A 15,127-nucleotide genomic window follows, 5' to 3' on the forward strand; every position below is an offset into this window, starting at 1 on the left:
CACCTCACCTAAAGCCCAGGTGGCATGAATATGTGGATGCCATGACCCATGCTTACAACTGCACAAAACATGACTCAACTGGATACACTCCGTACTATTTAATGTTTGGGAGACATCCCAGACTTCCAGTGGATCTGGTGTTTGGGACCTCAACCTCTAATAGCCAAGCGGGCTACAGTGACTATGTGCAGACACTCCATGACTGCCTGCTGGAGGCTTATGCACAAGCTAATCACAGTTCTAGGATTGCCAAGGAACAACAAAAGAAGTACTATGATCAAAAAGCAAAGGATCAAGTGTTCAGCCCAGGGGACCGGGTGCTGGTCAAAATATGTCATGTGGAAGGACGGCAGAAGCTTGGAGACAAGTGGGAGCCACGTCCATATGTGGTGGTGAAGAAACAGCCTAAAATACCAGTATACGTGGTACAACCGGAGGATGGTGGCCCAGAAAGAGTGGTTCACAGAAACCTTCTCACTCAGTGCATGTTTATCCCGGTAGAAGAGGTGGGCAAACCGACAGCTGAGGAGGAGGAGTCAGATTTAGATCTGAACGAGACAAGTTTAGAGGAAGACCTGCAACAGAATGCGGATGCAGTCAGCATGGAGGAAACTGGACCCTCTCTGCAGCGTGGAGAAACTAACCAAAAAGACAAACAAGCCAGCCAAGAGGAAGGGGATACAGCAGGAGAAAATGAACCCCATGACACTCCAGAGTCACTGCAGAGCAGTGGGATTCCAAGAAAAAACCCACCCAGGACTAGACGTCCTCCCAAAAAGCTGTCATATGAAGCACAGGTCACAAAAACAGAAGATGTGCTGCAGAAGATAGAAAGAGGATGGAAGCTGTGGCAGAGGGAAAAGGCAAAGAGAGCTCACAGACACACATAACACACTCAACGGCACACAAACATACATATCATACAAGATCAATTTGAGCAATACATTTTATTGAGCAATACATTTTATTGCTGATGTTACGACTGTTAAGGGTTCTTTCAGTTAATTCTTTTATGTTCTGTTTAGTTTTATGGCAGGGACGCCATCAAATAAAGAAGGGGTAGATGTAAAGCAGTGCATAAATGTTCCAAAAGAGGGTGCTGTTGTTTTCTGTAATTGCTGGCACTACCACAATTCCGACATGTTTGTCCTGCCGGGGACACCGTAGCGCAGGGGATTTCTGCGCGCGAACTGCCGTATTCTTTACAGTGTGTTTACTGCCTGTAAGGTAAGCAGCAGCTCTGCTAGCTCGGTGTAACATATACAGTACATTAATATACCGATCCATCTCTGTTTGTTCAGTTTGCCTGTTAAGTATAAATTACATTTTGTTTTGGTGATGTTTGATTATTTTGTAAAAAAGAAAAAAACGATTGAATGCTGTCAGTGTGTTTACTGCCTGTAAGGTGAACAAAATAAACGCGCCAAAGTCTCCCCACAACGACGAGCCGCCTGACTGATTCCTCCTGCACGGAACACATCCCACCCTCACACAAACACAACGCAGAGTCCATCGGGTGTCTTCCAGCAGCTGCAGGGTTAAAGGGGGAAAAGCCTGGGTTACAGTAACTTAAATATTTGACTTTGCTAATTTTTTTGCCAAATATTTAGCTTGAATCTAAATATTTAGTTCAGAGTTAAATCTTTAGGTAATATGCAAATTCACTTGCTGATGTCTGTAAGTGGACTGCCAAAATAAAAGCTGGGTTTTCTTAACCTCTTCATAATCTCCTAAATTTAAATTGTTCATGTCAACAAGGGAATTTGCATATTGGGGAAATATTTAGTATGAAAGCCAAATATTTAGTTAGCTCTGAGTTCGCTAAATTCTTAGGTTGGAGCTAAATATTTAGTGCAATATATTTAACTAAATATTTATAAAGCTAGCTTAGTTTGGTGCTAAATATTTAGCTAGCTCAGTAAATATTGACAGAACTCTGTATTGTTGCTTCCTAAGGATTTTGTTGGAAGCTAACTGTTTTGTTTGGAGCTGAACATTTAGTTTGTGTTGGTATATTTAGCTCCAAAAATGACATTTACTTTGAAACTATGACATTGATAAATGAATGAATAACAGTGAAAATATGACTTTGAAAACTTAACCTAACTTAACTTATTGACTCAATCGGCACCCCGTACATGAGAGAGCCCAGGACTCAGCCTTGGGGAACAGCAGCAGGAGCTCAGCCTGTAATGAGTGGAGAAGAATAAAAAAACATCCAGTTTCTCCTGGAGCCAGCAGGGGGCCGCAAAGTTCGCTGATTCCTCTGCTGAATGGTTCTGATCCATTTCTTTCATGTTCGAGCAGAAATTCAGAAATCAGAGTTTTCTGGTTTCCAGACAGGAACTCTGTGCTCACATTGTTGTGTCTTCCTCCCGCAGCAGGATGTTAGTCACACGGAGGGAGGAGGAGGAGCAGGGAGGAAGAGGAGGCAGATAAACATCAGCCAGGAGCGCGAGAGGAGGAGGAGGAGGAACTGGGAGGGCGCAGCGACCAGCAGCGGCTCCAGCGACCAGAACCAGTAGAAAAGGTAAGAACCAAGTAGAACCATGTAGACCCGATCACACTGCGAGAGGAGGAGGAAGAGGAGCGGGGATGGGGTGAGTTACATAAGGAGCCTGGACCGAACCTCCTGGCTCGGTTCACCAAAGCATCCAGAATCGGAGCGGAGCTCAGACCGACCCGGTTCGGTTCGGGTTCGGCTGCTCCATTCTGTCGCATTTTCACGGTTCTGCCGCAGGATCAGAGGCGGGTTCGCGGAATAAAGCGAACCGAGCCTTCATCAACATCAACGCATGCGCGCTCCAGACTCGGTCACGTTCCGTCCTTCAGCCTCACGTGCGCGCGCGGCGCGGGCTGGGGAGTGATTGACAGCTGCCTGCACGATGATGATGATGATGATGATGATGATGATGATGATGATGATGATGATGGAAGCGCCCATAGGTCACGCATCAGTGCGTGTGCGCATGCGTGCATATTGGGTGTTATCCTTCTTGTTGCTGCTGGATTATAATCTGCTGCTGCTCAGCGGTTCTGTTCTGGAGCTCCTGACCCGGTTGGTGGTCCAGACGGTTCTGGTTCGGTTCTTTGTCTGCTTCTCTTCTCTGGTTCGGTCCAATCTCCTCCGCTGGGTTAAATCTGGACCTGCTCCTGTTCAATGAATCCATGCGTTGGCCCGGTCCGGGGCTCAGCGCCCTGCGCCCCTATGAAGTGTGGACTCGGTCAGGGGTCAAGGGTCAGGGTTGGGACCGAACGGCCTGGGTCGTGACGTCACATCCAAAATGGCGGACTGGTCACTGTTTAGCATCCTGCTGCTAGCAAGACAGATCATTTTAAATGTACAGTAAAGATATTTCTGCTGCAGATATTAGTTTTGTTGTGACTCGTTGATCACAGAAAATTCAATATAATCCCACATGTTCAGTGAAACAAAAATTATTTCAATGCTTTGCTTTTGAAAACTGATTTTATTTTGTATTTTTGCGACAGACAGCTCGCTCTGTGAACTTACTGCATATTTCCAAGATAGGGAAAAAAAACACATTAAAATGTTCTAATATTTAATAATCAGTCTGCCATTTGGCTAATAGAGACATAAAACCATCTGTTTTATGCAGCTAAAGGTTAGTTTGGTATAAAGTGGAGATAATAACAAAGATCCAGTGAAGGACAAACATGCAGCGTAAAACAGAATAAAAATGCCTGATGCTACATTTGAAAAATAAAAAGACTAATGAAACTAAAATGTGTTTTTCCGTTTGTGGGCTCTAGTTTCCCTTTTTCAAAGTAGGCTGACAGGAAAGGGGAGACATGCGGTAAACAGGCGCGGTAATCCCTCCGCCACCACCACACATTTAAAAATGTCATTTTAAAAGAAACTGAATGTTGTGACTTTATGAAACAATAAATTCATCAGTTTCCTGCTCCTCTAGTCTGAGAAGAAAACTTTTGTTTAAAAGTCATGATAATAAAACCAAGCAGCTTTTTATTCCACTGCCACAAAAAAGATATTAATTTCACACTTTTACATAATTATTTCTGCAAAAGTTTTATACTTATACAAAACTTACTATATTTTATAATAGGTGACTTTCTGCAAAAGAAAATCAAAATAAATATAAATTCCTGTGAGATTTTAACATTTAACATTTTTTCAGCTGTAATTTCTCCTTCTGTTCTCTGATTGGTAGAAAATCCCGGTCAATGAGAAACAACCGGGATTAACGAGGCGGCGGCCAGGCCGGCCAGACAGCAGCTGCCTGGGTTGAGCTCTAACCCAGCAGTCCAGAATCGGACCGGTCCGGTTCTGGACTGAAACTGAGAGGCAAAGCAGCCAAATGTGTTGATCCGGATGATGAGGAAACTCTGGTTATTCGGGACTTTCAGACCCGGCAGAAGCAGCTCTTGGACCCGATGGTGGCTTTGAGTTCAGTTCTGTTGTGTCGTGTCTTTCAGTGAGTCTCAGTCGAAGTCAGTGATGCTGCACCATCAGAACCAACATCTGGACCTGGCCTACAGAGGCGGCACCAACAGCTGCCCCCTCAGGAACAAAGACAGCAACTTCAACTTCCTGCCAGGCGCCAACGACGAAGCCCAGGCAGAAACCAGGAGAGGAGGTGATGAGAACCGGAACCAGGTCCGTCCCCGGAACCTGCCGTTGGGTCGCGACCCTCAGAGTTCTCCTACCTCCGGCTTCAACTCGAGCCTGATGTCGCCTTGCTCCCGCCTGCCCTGCTGGAGCCCACTGGAGCCGCTCCCTGAAATCGAGACGGGGGATGACGGGTACGGACGGGTCCCGCCGGACGGAGCGGAGGAGTGGAGGACGGAGGAGGAGGAGAGGATGATGATGTTTGATGAGAAGAAGGAGTGCCAGAGGAAGGAGGAGGACCCGGATGATGAATGGGGAGACAGCGACTCGGAGTCGGAGTTCAGCTGTCGCTCCGGCGGCAGCGTCTCCTCCCTGAATGTGGAGAGTGGAGGCGAGGCGGGAATCCTGGGCGGCTGGGACCGGGTCGGCGTCGGAGAGCCCAAATCAAGCAAGCCTGAAGCCGGGCCGACCAGAACCGGAGATGTGAGACAGAGGAGCTTCAGCAACAAGCCGCCGACCGGGAGCGACCTGCCAGGGGAGCGTAACCACGGCGACAACCAATCGTCCGACTCGGACGGCGAGCTGCCGGAGCTGATGGACGCCGTGTGGACCCTGCGGGACCGCGAGCGCTTCAAGGCGCAGGAGATGGAGAAGCACCAGGTGCAGCTGACCATGTACCGCCGGCTGGCGCTGATCCGCTGGGTGCGCACGCTGCAGGGCCGCGTCCAGGAGCAGCAGAACCGCCTGCAATCCAGCTTCGACGTCATCCTGACCCACAGGAAGGAGCTGCTGCGGATGGGAGCCGCCGCCGCCACTGCTGTCGCCCAATCATAGGAGGCCTACAGTGTGATGTCACAGCGTGGTCTCATTGTGTTTCTGTGTCTGTAAATGTGTGTGACTTTCTGCGGAACCCTAGAGCTCTACATCGGTGTGACGTCACCTTGACGACGACATGACGACACCGTGACGATACCATGATGTTACTTCCGTAACATTGTGATGATACTATGACGTTGCCATGACAACAGGGTGGCCATACCATAATGATACCTTGAAGGCAGTATGATGAAACCATGACAACCAGTGTTGATACCATGACAACAGAGGCAGATAAACTTGACTCTGAACCAACCGTTCTGTCTTTATTCCTGAACATTTTGTGTTTGTATCTGACTTATTATCCCAGATTAAAGAAATTATCTGAACTTTGTGTGTTTGGGAGTTTTTATCTGATCTGGGCTGAACAGAACAAACATGGCTGATGCTATTTTTACCTCTGCTTCCTGCAGCAGCCTCTCCTCTAACAATGGGCTCTGTGTGGCCTGAACAGCGGTGTTGTGTGTCTGATCGTCACACGGCCGCTTGTTTGTCCTTGTGATTCCATGTGAGGCCGCGGCGCTCCCAGATACAAGCCGCAGCGCCGCCCTGTAATCTCCATCCTGAGGGGGTCGCCGGGCCCTTGAAGCGCCCTGGAGGTCCGATCTGTCTGAGTGCAGGAGCCAGGGCCCCGGGGCCAGTTCGGGATAATCCCTGCTCCTCCCCCGGCCATTTCAGAAGCTTATCAGAGCCGTTGTTCTCCGGCTGATGGTTCTGGATCCAGGCCGAGCAGAAAACATGTTTACCACGAAACCGAGACGGAAACCAGCAGCAGCTCCCAAAAGAAGGAGCAGACCGGTGGGGTGGAGGGATTTCAGAATCAACCTCCAAATAAATCAGAATATGGAAGAAAACGTCGATTATTTTCAGACTGAGAGTTTTTATATTGAAAACCTGGAACCTCAGGAACAAACTGGGCGTCACAGCAGCTGGAAGTCTTTAAAGAAGCGCAGAGAAACTCTGGTTTCCCACCAAACCCCAATTTAACCAGCAGCCGTCGGCTGCTCAAAGGCACTTCAACAGGAAACGTCTTAACACTGCTGAATATGTTTTTAGGTTTAAACAGCAGAATAAATCCTCAGGACCCTCCTCTTCCTCAGTCTGAGCAGTCTCTGGTCTCCTCCACCAGGGGGCGACACTGCACCGCCGAAACAGAAGAAAAATGTAATTCATAAATAAAAATTTATAAAATAATAAAAAATGGTTCAAATTCAAATATTTATATTTTGAAATGTATCTAATGTTGACTTATTTGAAATAAAGTGCATAGAATTATGTATTTTAAGTTTTATTTTCTGGTACAAATGAATCTATAAAGTAAAACTAAGAAATTTGAGCTTTAAGATTAATTATATCTGAGGATTTAAACCGTTAGCAGAACTTTTATACGCTGAACATGGGATTTATCCAGAAACCTGCTGCATAGGGGTGTACTTACTTTACCTCAGGATGGGAGGCCGCAGGTACACCCTGCTGTGTGCAGGAAGTAACAGCAGAGGGCGGCAGCGAGCAGGGGCCACAATGCAGGCCCCGCATCGGGACGAACGGAAACGGCCCAGTGCATGCTGGGAAAAGGAGGACGTTATGAGAATTTCAGATTTCTCTGTTCAAAATAATTATTTTGAGAGATTGATTTATTTTTTTCAGGACAAAAGAGACCGTTCTTAGTTTTAAATAAAAAGTTTCAGAGATTTGACCCAATTAAAGTTCCAATGAACGGGGCGCTGTGGCGGCGCAGGGGCAAAGCATGACCCACGTTGAGGCCTTACTCCTTGTAGCGGTGGTCGTAGGTTCGATTCCCGGCCTGGCGACGTTTGCCGCATGTCTTCCCTGTTTCCTGTCAAACTACTTTCAAATAAAGGCCACTAGAGCCAACAAAACCTTTAAAAAATAAAAAAAGTTCCAATGAATCCTGTCAATATTTACATGAAAGTTCATGAGTGTGAAGATTTAAATCCTTAAATTTAATATAAATGTGTTTTTACCAGATCATGTTGATGTTTGGAGATCAAACTGAACAGAACCAGAACCGGTTCAGTACAAAGACTCCAGTCCAGACTGGTGACGTCATCACCGAGGTCCCAAAAAGATTCCTGGGGAAAACTTCAAAACTATCATCCTCCTCCTCTTCATCCTCTGTTTTCGTCACTGAACACTCATCATGTTTGGCGCCCTTTCTCCCGCGGCGCACAGCCACTCTGCTCCTCCGAACCGAGCCGGACTGGACCGGACCGACTCCACATAAGAAAGTTTGGGTTCCGCTGCTGCAGTTTGAACGCAGACACCACGCGCCCTCTTCCTCCTTCTCCTTCTCCTCCTCTTCCTCTGCCTGATGTGGTGTGACAGAGCGGAGGCCCGCGGCGCTCCGCTGGCGTGGAAACTATCAGCTCTGACAGGAACGGGGTGGCTGGGGGGAGGAAGAGGAAGAGAGAGGGATGAAGGGTGAGGAGGAGGAGGAGGATGGAGGGGAGGCCACGGCCCGAGGATGATGAAGAGATGATGAAGATAGATAGATAGATAGATAGATAGATAGATAGATAGATAGATAGATAGATAGATAGATAGATAGATGATCACACCTGTTCTTCATTTTCCAATCAGCTGGTCTGAGTCTGCAGGTGAGCTCTGTGTACGGAAGCCCTGGAGGCCCAAAACATTCTGCTTCCATCAGTTCATTAACTGTTAATAAGCTGAATTCATCCTTCAGTTTCCTCCTTTAAATAATCTGAACTTAAAGCAGAAACAAAACAAACAAAAGAAAACATGAAAAATAAACAGATTTTTACTTTTAAGAGTCCATAATCTTTTAATTTCTCATTAATATCCTAAATGTTTTCCAGATTAAAACCTGTTTCCTTCAAGTAACATTTTATTTGATCCCATTTTTATTCATTTCTGCTTAAAATGTTTCAGATCCTTTTGTGCATCAAATCAGTTCATTTACTGCAAACATGGAGTTTTACCATTTTATTTAGTTTTTATTTGTAAACAAAAACTCAGGAGAAGAAATGCGTCATAAATATAAAAGTAGTTTCACATTTAAATCCAAAAATATCATTTTGTAAGTAAAGATGTCTTAAAAAATAACTTTGATTAGAGAAGAACAAAATACTTGAACCTGAAATGTTTCACTTGTTTTAATTAATCTGTTAAAATTAAATAATCTGTTTCTGTAATTCTTAATTAATAAAATACAGATATTTAGATAAATACAGATATACAGATAATCCAGGAAAAGGAAACAGAGACATTTAAAATATAAACATCAGGATGTTTGTTTATATTTTATTACAGGCTGAATTATTTTCTTCTATTTCATTTTATGATTTTTTCTTTAATTTCAGACAAAAACAGAAACGTGAAAATAAGTTTTCCAGGAAAAATATCCAGCAGGAAGTAAATCTGGTCAGTTTTCCTGGACCTGTTGGGAAACCTGCGGATCGCCCTGGAGGTCAGAGGTCAGAGTGATTCCAGGACTGGATCTGTGTGTGTGTGTGTGTGCGTGTGTGTGTGTGTGTGTGTGTGTGTGTGTGTGTGTGTGTGTGTGTGTGTGTGTGTGTGTGTGTGTGTGTGTGCTTCAGCTGCCTCGGCTGCTTTAACCAGCTAATAAATATGAAACCAGCAGGTTAAACTGGGAGCTGAAAGGATTATCTCCGTCTATAGAGTCCCGTGAAAAATCCCCCGACCTCATAAAGACGCATGTTGGTCCATAAAACCTCCGGGAACAAAAGCAGGAGAAAGAAAGCTTTTTCACGCTTAAGAGGTTCTCAGGAGCGCATTGAGGGGGTCCTCTGCGGGGCCCCGCCCACTGATTATCCGGCTGCGATTGGCAGGTGCGTGCGCCGGGCCGCGGGGGCAGCTGCAGGTCCCTCTGCCCTCTGATGGGGGTAAACGGTGACATCCTGGAACAAAAGTGAGGAGTGGAGTGGGAGTCTCTGACCCGGCGCCGTGAAATCGAGGATTAAACCGATAAGCAGCGAGAACGCTGGAAGTACCAGGCCGGGTTCTGGAGTCAGGGTGGGCCGCTGCACTTTGTAATGAATTTAGCAAAGTGACAGAAAGAAGGAAGCTAATCTTTAAACGCGTCGCCTCTTATCTGGATCTCCCTGAGATGCTGATGAACGCCGGGCGTAACTGACCCGCGCAGGGGGCATCTCTGCCTGGAAGTGGCTAATCTCTGCAGTCCAAACAGAGTCGCCCCCCCACACAGAGTCGCCCCCCCACTCGGTGTCGCCCCTCCACTCGGTGTCGCCCCCCCACTCGGTGTCGCCCCCCCACACAGAGTCGCCCCCCCACACAGAGTCGCCCCCCCACTCGGTGTCGCCCCCCCACTCGGTGGCCCGAGGCGACACGAGGCTCCTCAGCTTAATCCCTGGAACTCCTCAGAGCTGCAGCTTCACCTCCCAGCTAAAAGGGATTAATGGTCATAAATAATGATGAATAACAAACAGCGCGGTGTTTAAAGTGTTTAACCCAGAGAATCCCGTCCAAACTGCGGAGCTCAGAGCTGAACACCTTCCTGACAAAAGACCCAAATAAAGAGCAGCACCAGAACCAGAACCATGCGGAAGAACCTCCCAGGGAGACCGGATTTGTAAAGTTACACAGTTGGACATTAACAGCAGAAACCTATTAATTATTCTGTAGTAACAGTAAAAATGGTTGTTAATTGTTCTAATGAATAAATTCACTAGTAAGCTAAATATTCAGTTTTAAGAAGTTAATATGCAAATTCACTTGCAGATAAGGTTATTATTATTATTTATAGATTTCATGTCGGGTTTATTTGAATTATTGCCATCTACTATGCTGGAGTTTGGGCCAGAATATCCAAAACTACATTCTTAATCCCGTTTTTATTTTACAAATGTAATAACTTCATTCATCCTGTCATATTTAACCATGTTTAATGTCTCCACACCATCTTTTCTTGCATCTCGTTTTAATTTTTCACTACTCACCCTTTATTTTTCCACTTTCTTCTGCTGGATGTTTACCCGCCAAATGTAAAGACTGACAGATAAGCGGAAATGCACTATCAAAATAAAAGCCGGGTCTGAATCCTTCAATGCTGACGTGTCGCCGTTGCTGTAGATCCAGAGCTAAACGTCTGAATTGCTTTTTAAACTGAACTGTTGTTTAAGAAAAGACGAAATTAAACAACGACGAAGAGATGACAGGAAGCGATTCGGAAGACCCAACTTCCGGTTAACGGCAAGTGAATTTGTATATTAGCTGTATAACTATCTCAGCGCCTGCTATTTAAATATTTAGCCAAAAACTGTGACGTTTATAACATGAATGAATGAATAACATGGTGAGAATGACTTGCTCTTTGTTTTAAGCTGAAATGTTTAAGAAAAGACAAAAAGAAACGAAGAGGAAAAGTCAGAAGAACCAACTTGTATATTAGCTAAATATTTAGTTTGTAATCTAAGCCTTCTTAAAAAGAACAACATGGTGAAAATATGACTTTGAGACATAAACTCCTCATTTCATTCTCTTCTGACTAACCTGCAGCAGTTCGGTACCAGAAATACCCAATTATTCCTGGTAAGGTTTGAGTTTGTGACTTTACAAACGGCAGCCCGTAATGTCCTGCGTTTTCTAGATCCGGGGTGTCCAATGTGTGGCCCAGGGGCCATTTGTGGCCCTTAAAATTATGTTGTTAGGCCCCTTTATACAAGTGAAGAAGAGTAAAAAATGGCCAACAAAATAGAAAACAATTGACCCCAAAATGTTGGAAATTTATGGAAAATTGTCTGTTTTTCTTTTAATAGGGAAACTGTCTGAAGCCCTTTTTATGTTCAGGGTTGTGGAAAAATCACAAAACAAATTTTTTCATGTTTTATTTAATTTTGGGGCCCACAGGTAGCTGAAATGTGCGAGTTTTGGCCTCAGGGACAAAAAGTTTGGACACCCCTGATTTATTCATTTTAATCAACTATGTAGAAGCAAGGAAACATGATGCTGTACTGTTTCTACTGGTTCTACTGGGACTCTGTCCTTTAAGCTGGTAAATCTGTGTCACTACCTAACCCTCCTCTTCCTCCTCAGCTGTCAGGACGAAGAAGCTGCTAGAAACTGGGAACAGGAAAATGAAAGCTTGGTGCGATAAAACTGGTAGATAATCATCTTTTCATTTAACTTTCATCCGCCGACTTGAATATTCAAAAGCCCAATTAAAACGTTGGTATCTGCTCCTCTTCAGCAGCTCAGGCTGAGCTGACCTTTTGACCCCTGATGGAGGGCAGCAGGCCTGAATGCTCCGCGTGGCTCTGCGTGTCACAGCGGCAGAACTCCGAGGCCCACGGCCATTCCTGTGTGAGCCCGCGATAAAAGAGGGGAGCTTCCCGTTGGTCCTCCTTGCCCCGCTCCCCCATGAAGAGCGACTTGGCAGGGTAATTAAGAATGGCCTCTAAACACGGCAGCATGGCAGCAACGCTCCAGATGAAAGTAAATGATTAAAATAATTACAGGCTGAGCGCTGATGAGCCGCAGTGAGGGCTGGCCGCCGGACATCGGGCGGTAATTAGATAATTAATCTGAATGCAAATGATGAGCCCTAACGAAGCAGTCAGGCTAAACCAGCGACAACTGCCGAGAGTGAGGAAGAGTGAGGAAGAGTGAGGAAGAGGGAGGGGGAGAGGAGGAAGAAGGGAAGGAGAGAGGAGGGAGAGAGGAAGGAGAGAGGAGGAACGCATGAAAATGAGAGAAAAAGCTGCAGCTTCTGCTGTAAACCAACAGGAAGAGAAAAGTTTCACTGCTCCTGACAGCATCTGCTGAGTTAAAAATAAACAAAACAGCGCCTGCATGAGCAAAACACCGAAATGAGAAATAAAGATGAAAAACCACCTGAGGAGAAAAACAGCGCAGGCTGAGCACACGCTGGAACTGCAAGAGCAAACAGTGGATTTTCACAGAAACGCTCATTATTTCTGCTGCTCCTCTTCCTCTGCAGCGCCGAGGTAAACAGCCTCTGAGGCGGCGCGCACCTGGCAGACAGAACCCACCTCTGACCCGGACCAGAACCGTTTCATCTGGATCTGCAGACACACAACCAGAACCGGCCAGGATTACTTACACTCTTCATCACCTTTATTAACAACACATGGAGGTCCAATTCAATCAAATGAAATGAGTTACATTTACTAAAAAACAACTTTAGGAGAATTTTTACTCCTTCTGGAGTTCTACATCATCTAGTTCTACATCATCTAGTTCTACATTCTTTCACTGACTTTAAGCTGCTCGTTTATGAATCACTGAACAGATTAAAAATGTTTTGCTGCTGCTGGATCGACCTGCTGGTTCTGGTTCTGCTCTGCATCCAGAACCAAACATGGAGAAGCAACATTCAGCCTCTATGCACCACAGATCTGGAACAAACTTCCAGAAAACTGAAAAACAGCCAAAACCCTGAGCTCCTTTAAATATAGACTAAAAACCAGTTGCTTTGATTAGCAATAACTGGGACAATGATCAATATATTTGATCATTTTGATGTCATTTGATCAAATATAATTGGTTACTGTATGATGTTTTTCTCATGTGAATCACTTTGAACTGCCTTGTTACTGAAGGCTTCTGTACTAATAAACTCGACTGATCAATAATCCATAAATGTCCCAGATTAATGTCTGTTAATCTGGGGATAATCCCTGTTTTTTCCAGATGTTTATTCATAACTTCCTTTAGATTCTGTTTTGTTTTTGCAATAAAAACGCATTTGATTTGGATTGATGTACTAATGATCTTATTTCAGTTTTAATCTTCACCTTGTCCTCATTTTATGGTTATTATCTGCTTCATTAAACAAACAGGAAATAATCAGGTAATCCTGCTGCGTTCAGTGACTAATGAAGCTAATTAAATGAGCGAAGCCTCACGCTCCACTTGGACAATAAAACACAGGAAACATTAAGCCTTAAAAATTTTACAGTTCTTCTTTGATTATTACATAAGTTTGTCACCTGCAGGTGTTTTCTCCATGTCCTCTGAATCAAAATATCTGAGGATTTATGTTTATTAATATTTTGGTGATGCATCATTGAAGCTTTCAGAGAAACGTTTAACCGCTCACACTTATGACTGAGACAATCGGATTGATTATTAAAATAATCAACTAGTTTAGTAATCAATCATCAGCTGGAGTATGCAAACAAAAATAGGAATTAGCCAAAGGAATATCTTCAGAGCAGCAATTAAGACAAAAATGTATAAAATATATGAACATTTTGAGTTTAAAATGAAGAAAATCCCTTTATAAATCTCCTTTACCCAGAACTAAAGAAAACTTTATTTACACAAATAAAAACAGTAAAGAATGAATGAATGACACAGAACTGCTGTGTTCAGATTTTCTTCATTCTGGATTTATTCAGACAGAAAATCCAGACAAGAGTCCAAGAATAAGATGTTTAATAAAAGCGTCTCCTGGATAATCTGTAATTCCACCTTCATAATCCTAAAGTACTGAAGGAGAGCCAGAATCTTTCAGAACCTCCTAAAAAATGGCGGCAGTATTTACATAGTCCATATCCCAGCAGTCTGGTTCTGGTTCGGATAAAAACTAAATGAAGGAAGAACCTGGAGAATAAACTGTTATTGAGAACAGAACCGGAAGCTGCAGTTCGGTCCATTCAGTTAGAAAGATCATCCGGTGTTTCTATAACTATAAACTAACAGCTTTATACAGAAAGCCCCGCAGTCTGATCAGCCCAGGTGTTGTGAATCTGTCCGTCCCCCGGTCACTCCACCACCAGCTCGAACTGCTCTGCCTCCCGGAACTCCGCGTTCATCTGGGCCGCCAGGACCTCCAGCTCCTCGGTGTTGATCTGCTGCACCTTCCGCTTCTTCCGCTTCTCCTTCACCACCGCTACCCCGGGGATGTTCGGGTCCGGTTTGGGTCCGCATTCATCGGCCTCTAGCATAGACGCGAATGACCCAGAAACCTCCAGAGAGGACCGGGAGAGCTCCACCCGGCTCCGGACCACCTCCGGGGTGCTGAGCCTCTCGAAGCCGAACAAAGTCTCTCTGTGCCCGGGGCTGTGGAGCGAGCTGTCGCTGAGCTTGCTGTAGGAGCGGCGGACCTTCTGGGTCCAGACCGAGTCCTGTGGATCTGCGGGCTGAGAGGCGGCCGGGGGAGAGGAGGCCAGGATGGGGGACGGTACGGGGGGCCGCGGCGGCTTCCTCCTCCGGGCTGAGGAGGACGGGCCACTGGGTGTGGGTTCGAGGGCCTGCTGCCTCTTCTTCCCGGCTGAAGTGGGGGTCCGGCGGTTCGAGCCGGGTTCCGGGGTTGCGCCCTTTGTTTCCTTAAGGTTCTGAGACCTCTTAGGGGTGTTCTCCTTGTTGTTCCCGGACAGAGCGGTGGTTTTCCTGGGGGCGATCTTCCTCACAGTGATGGACCGCTTCACTCCCAGCGCCATCTTGGTTTCGCTATCCTGCAGAACTCCAGGGGAACCAAACCGAGGAGAACGTCTCCGCTGCGAGCCTTGGAGGTGGTTCGCCTCCACCATTACGGTGCGGGGGGTCCCTTCGCTCATCCCGCGCTCTGTCCCAGTGAGATTTCGGTTAATATTCCTGGTAATCTGATCACAATTCCGCTCAGTGAAACGAACACAACAGCGATCCGTTTAAAATTACCCGCCCTTTGTTTCT

At 45.6% G+C, this 15,127-nt stretch overlaps 2 protein-coding genes and 2 long non-coding RNA genes across 5 annotated transcripts; 2 read left to right on the forward strand and 2 right to left on the reverse strand.

Annotated features, from left to right (window-relative positions):
* Positions 1 to 2,392: 2,392 nt before the first annotated feature.
* c19h1orf216 (chromosome 19 C1orf216 homolog) lies at positions 2,393 to 5,796 on the forward strand. Of its 2 annotated transcripts, none has more exons than XM_028036697.1 (2): positions 2,393 to 2,530; positions 4,459 to 5,796. In XM_028036697.1, exon 2 carries the CDS (start codon positions 4,481 to 4,483, stop codon positions 5,423 to 5,425), a length of 945 nt encoding a protein of 314 aa, XP_027892498.1. In that variant the 5' UTR covers positions 2,393 to 2,530; positions 4,459 to 4,480; the 3' UTR covers positions 5,426 to 5,796. The 2 variants fall into 2 exon arrangements, with proteins under 2 accessions (XP_027892498.1, XP_027892497.1); XM_028036696.1 differs by having other exon boundaries at positions 2,413 to 2,600.
* Positions 5,708 to 8,258, reverse strand: LOC114156326 (uncharacterized). Its single transcript, XR_003597921.1, has 2 exons — positions 6,906 to 8,258; positions 5,708 to 6,605 (listed from the first exon to the last, which is right to left on the reverse strand). It is a non-coding gene; the product is annotated as an uncharacterized LOC114156326 (long non-coding RNA).
* Positions 8,259 to 11,337: 3,079 nt separating this feature from the next.
* LOC114156325 (uncharacterized) lies at positions 11,338 to 11,951 on the forward strand. Its single transcript, XR_003597920.1, has 3 exons — positions 11,338 to 11,377; positions 11,525 to 11,590; positions 11,679 to 11,951. It is a non-coding gene; the product is annotated as an uncharacterized LOC114156325 (long non-coding RNA).
* A 1,869-nt stretch (positions 11,952 to 13,820) lies between these two features.
* cdca5 (cell division cycle associated 5) lies at positions 13,821 to 15,044 on the reverse strand. The gene has a single exon (XM_028036698.1). The coding sequence runs from the start codon at positions 15,010 to 15,012 to the stop codon at positions 14,218 to 14,220; it is 795 nt and encodes a 264-aa protein (XP_027892499.1). The 5' UTR covers positions 15,013 to 15,044; the 3' UTR covers positions 13,821 to 14,217.
* Positions 15,045 to 15,127: the final 83 nt, after the last annotated feature.

The sequence above is a fragment of the Xiphophorus couchianus genome, chromosome 13 (genome assembly GCF_001444195.1).
Source record: "Xiphophorus couchianus chromosome 13, X_couchianus-1.0, whole genome shotgun sequence".
In the NCBI taxonomy this organism is placed as follows: domain Eukaryota; kingdom Metazoa; phylum Chordata; class Actinopteri; order Cyprinodontiformes; family Poeciliidae; genus Xiphophorus; species Xiphophorus couchianus.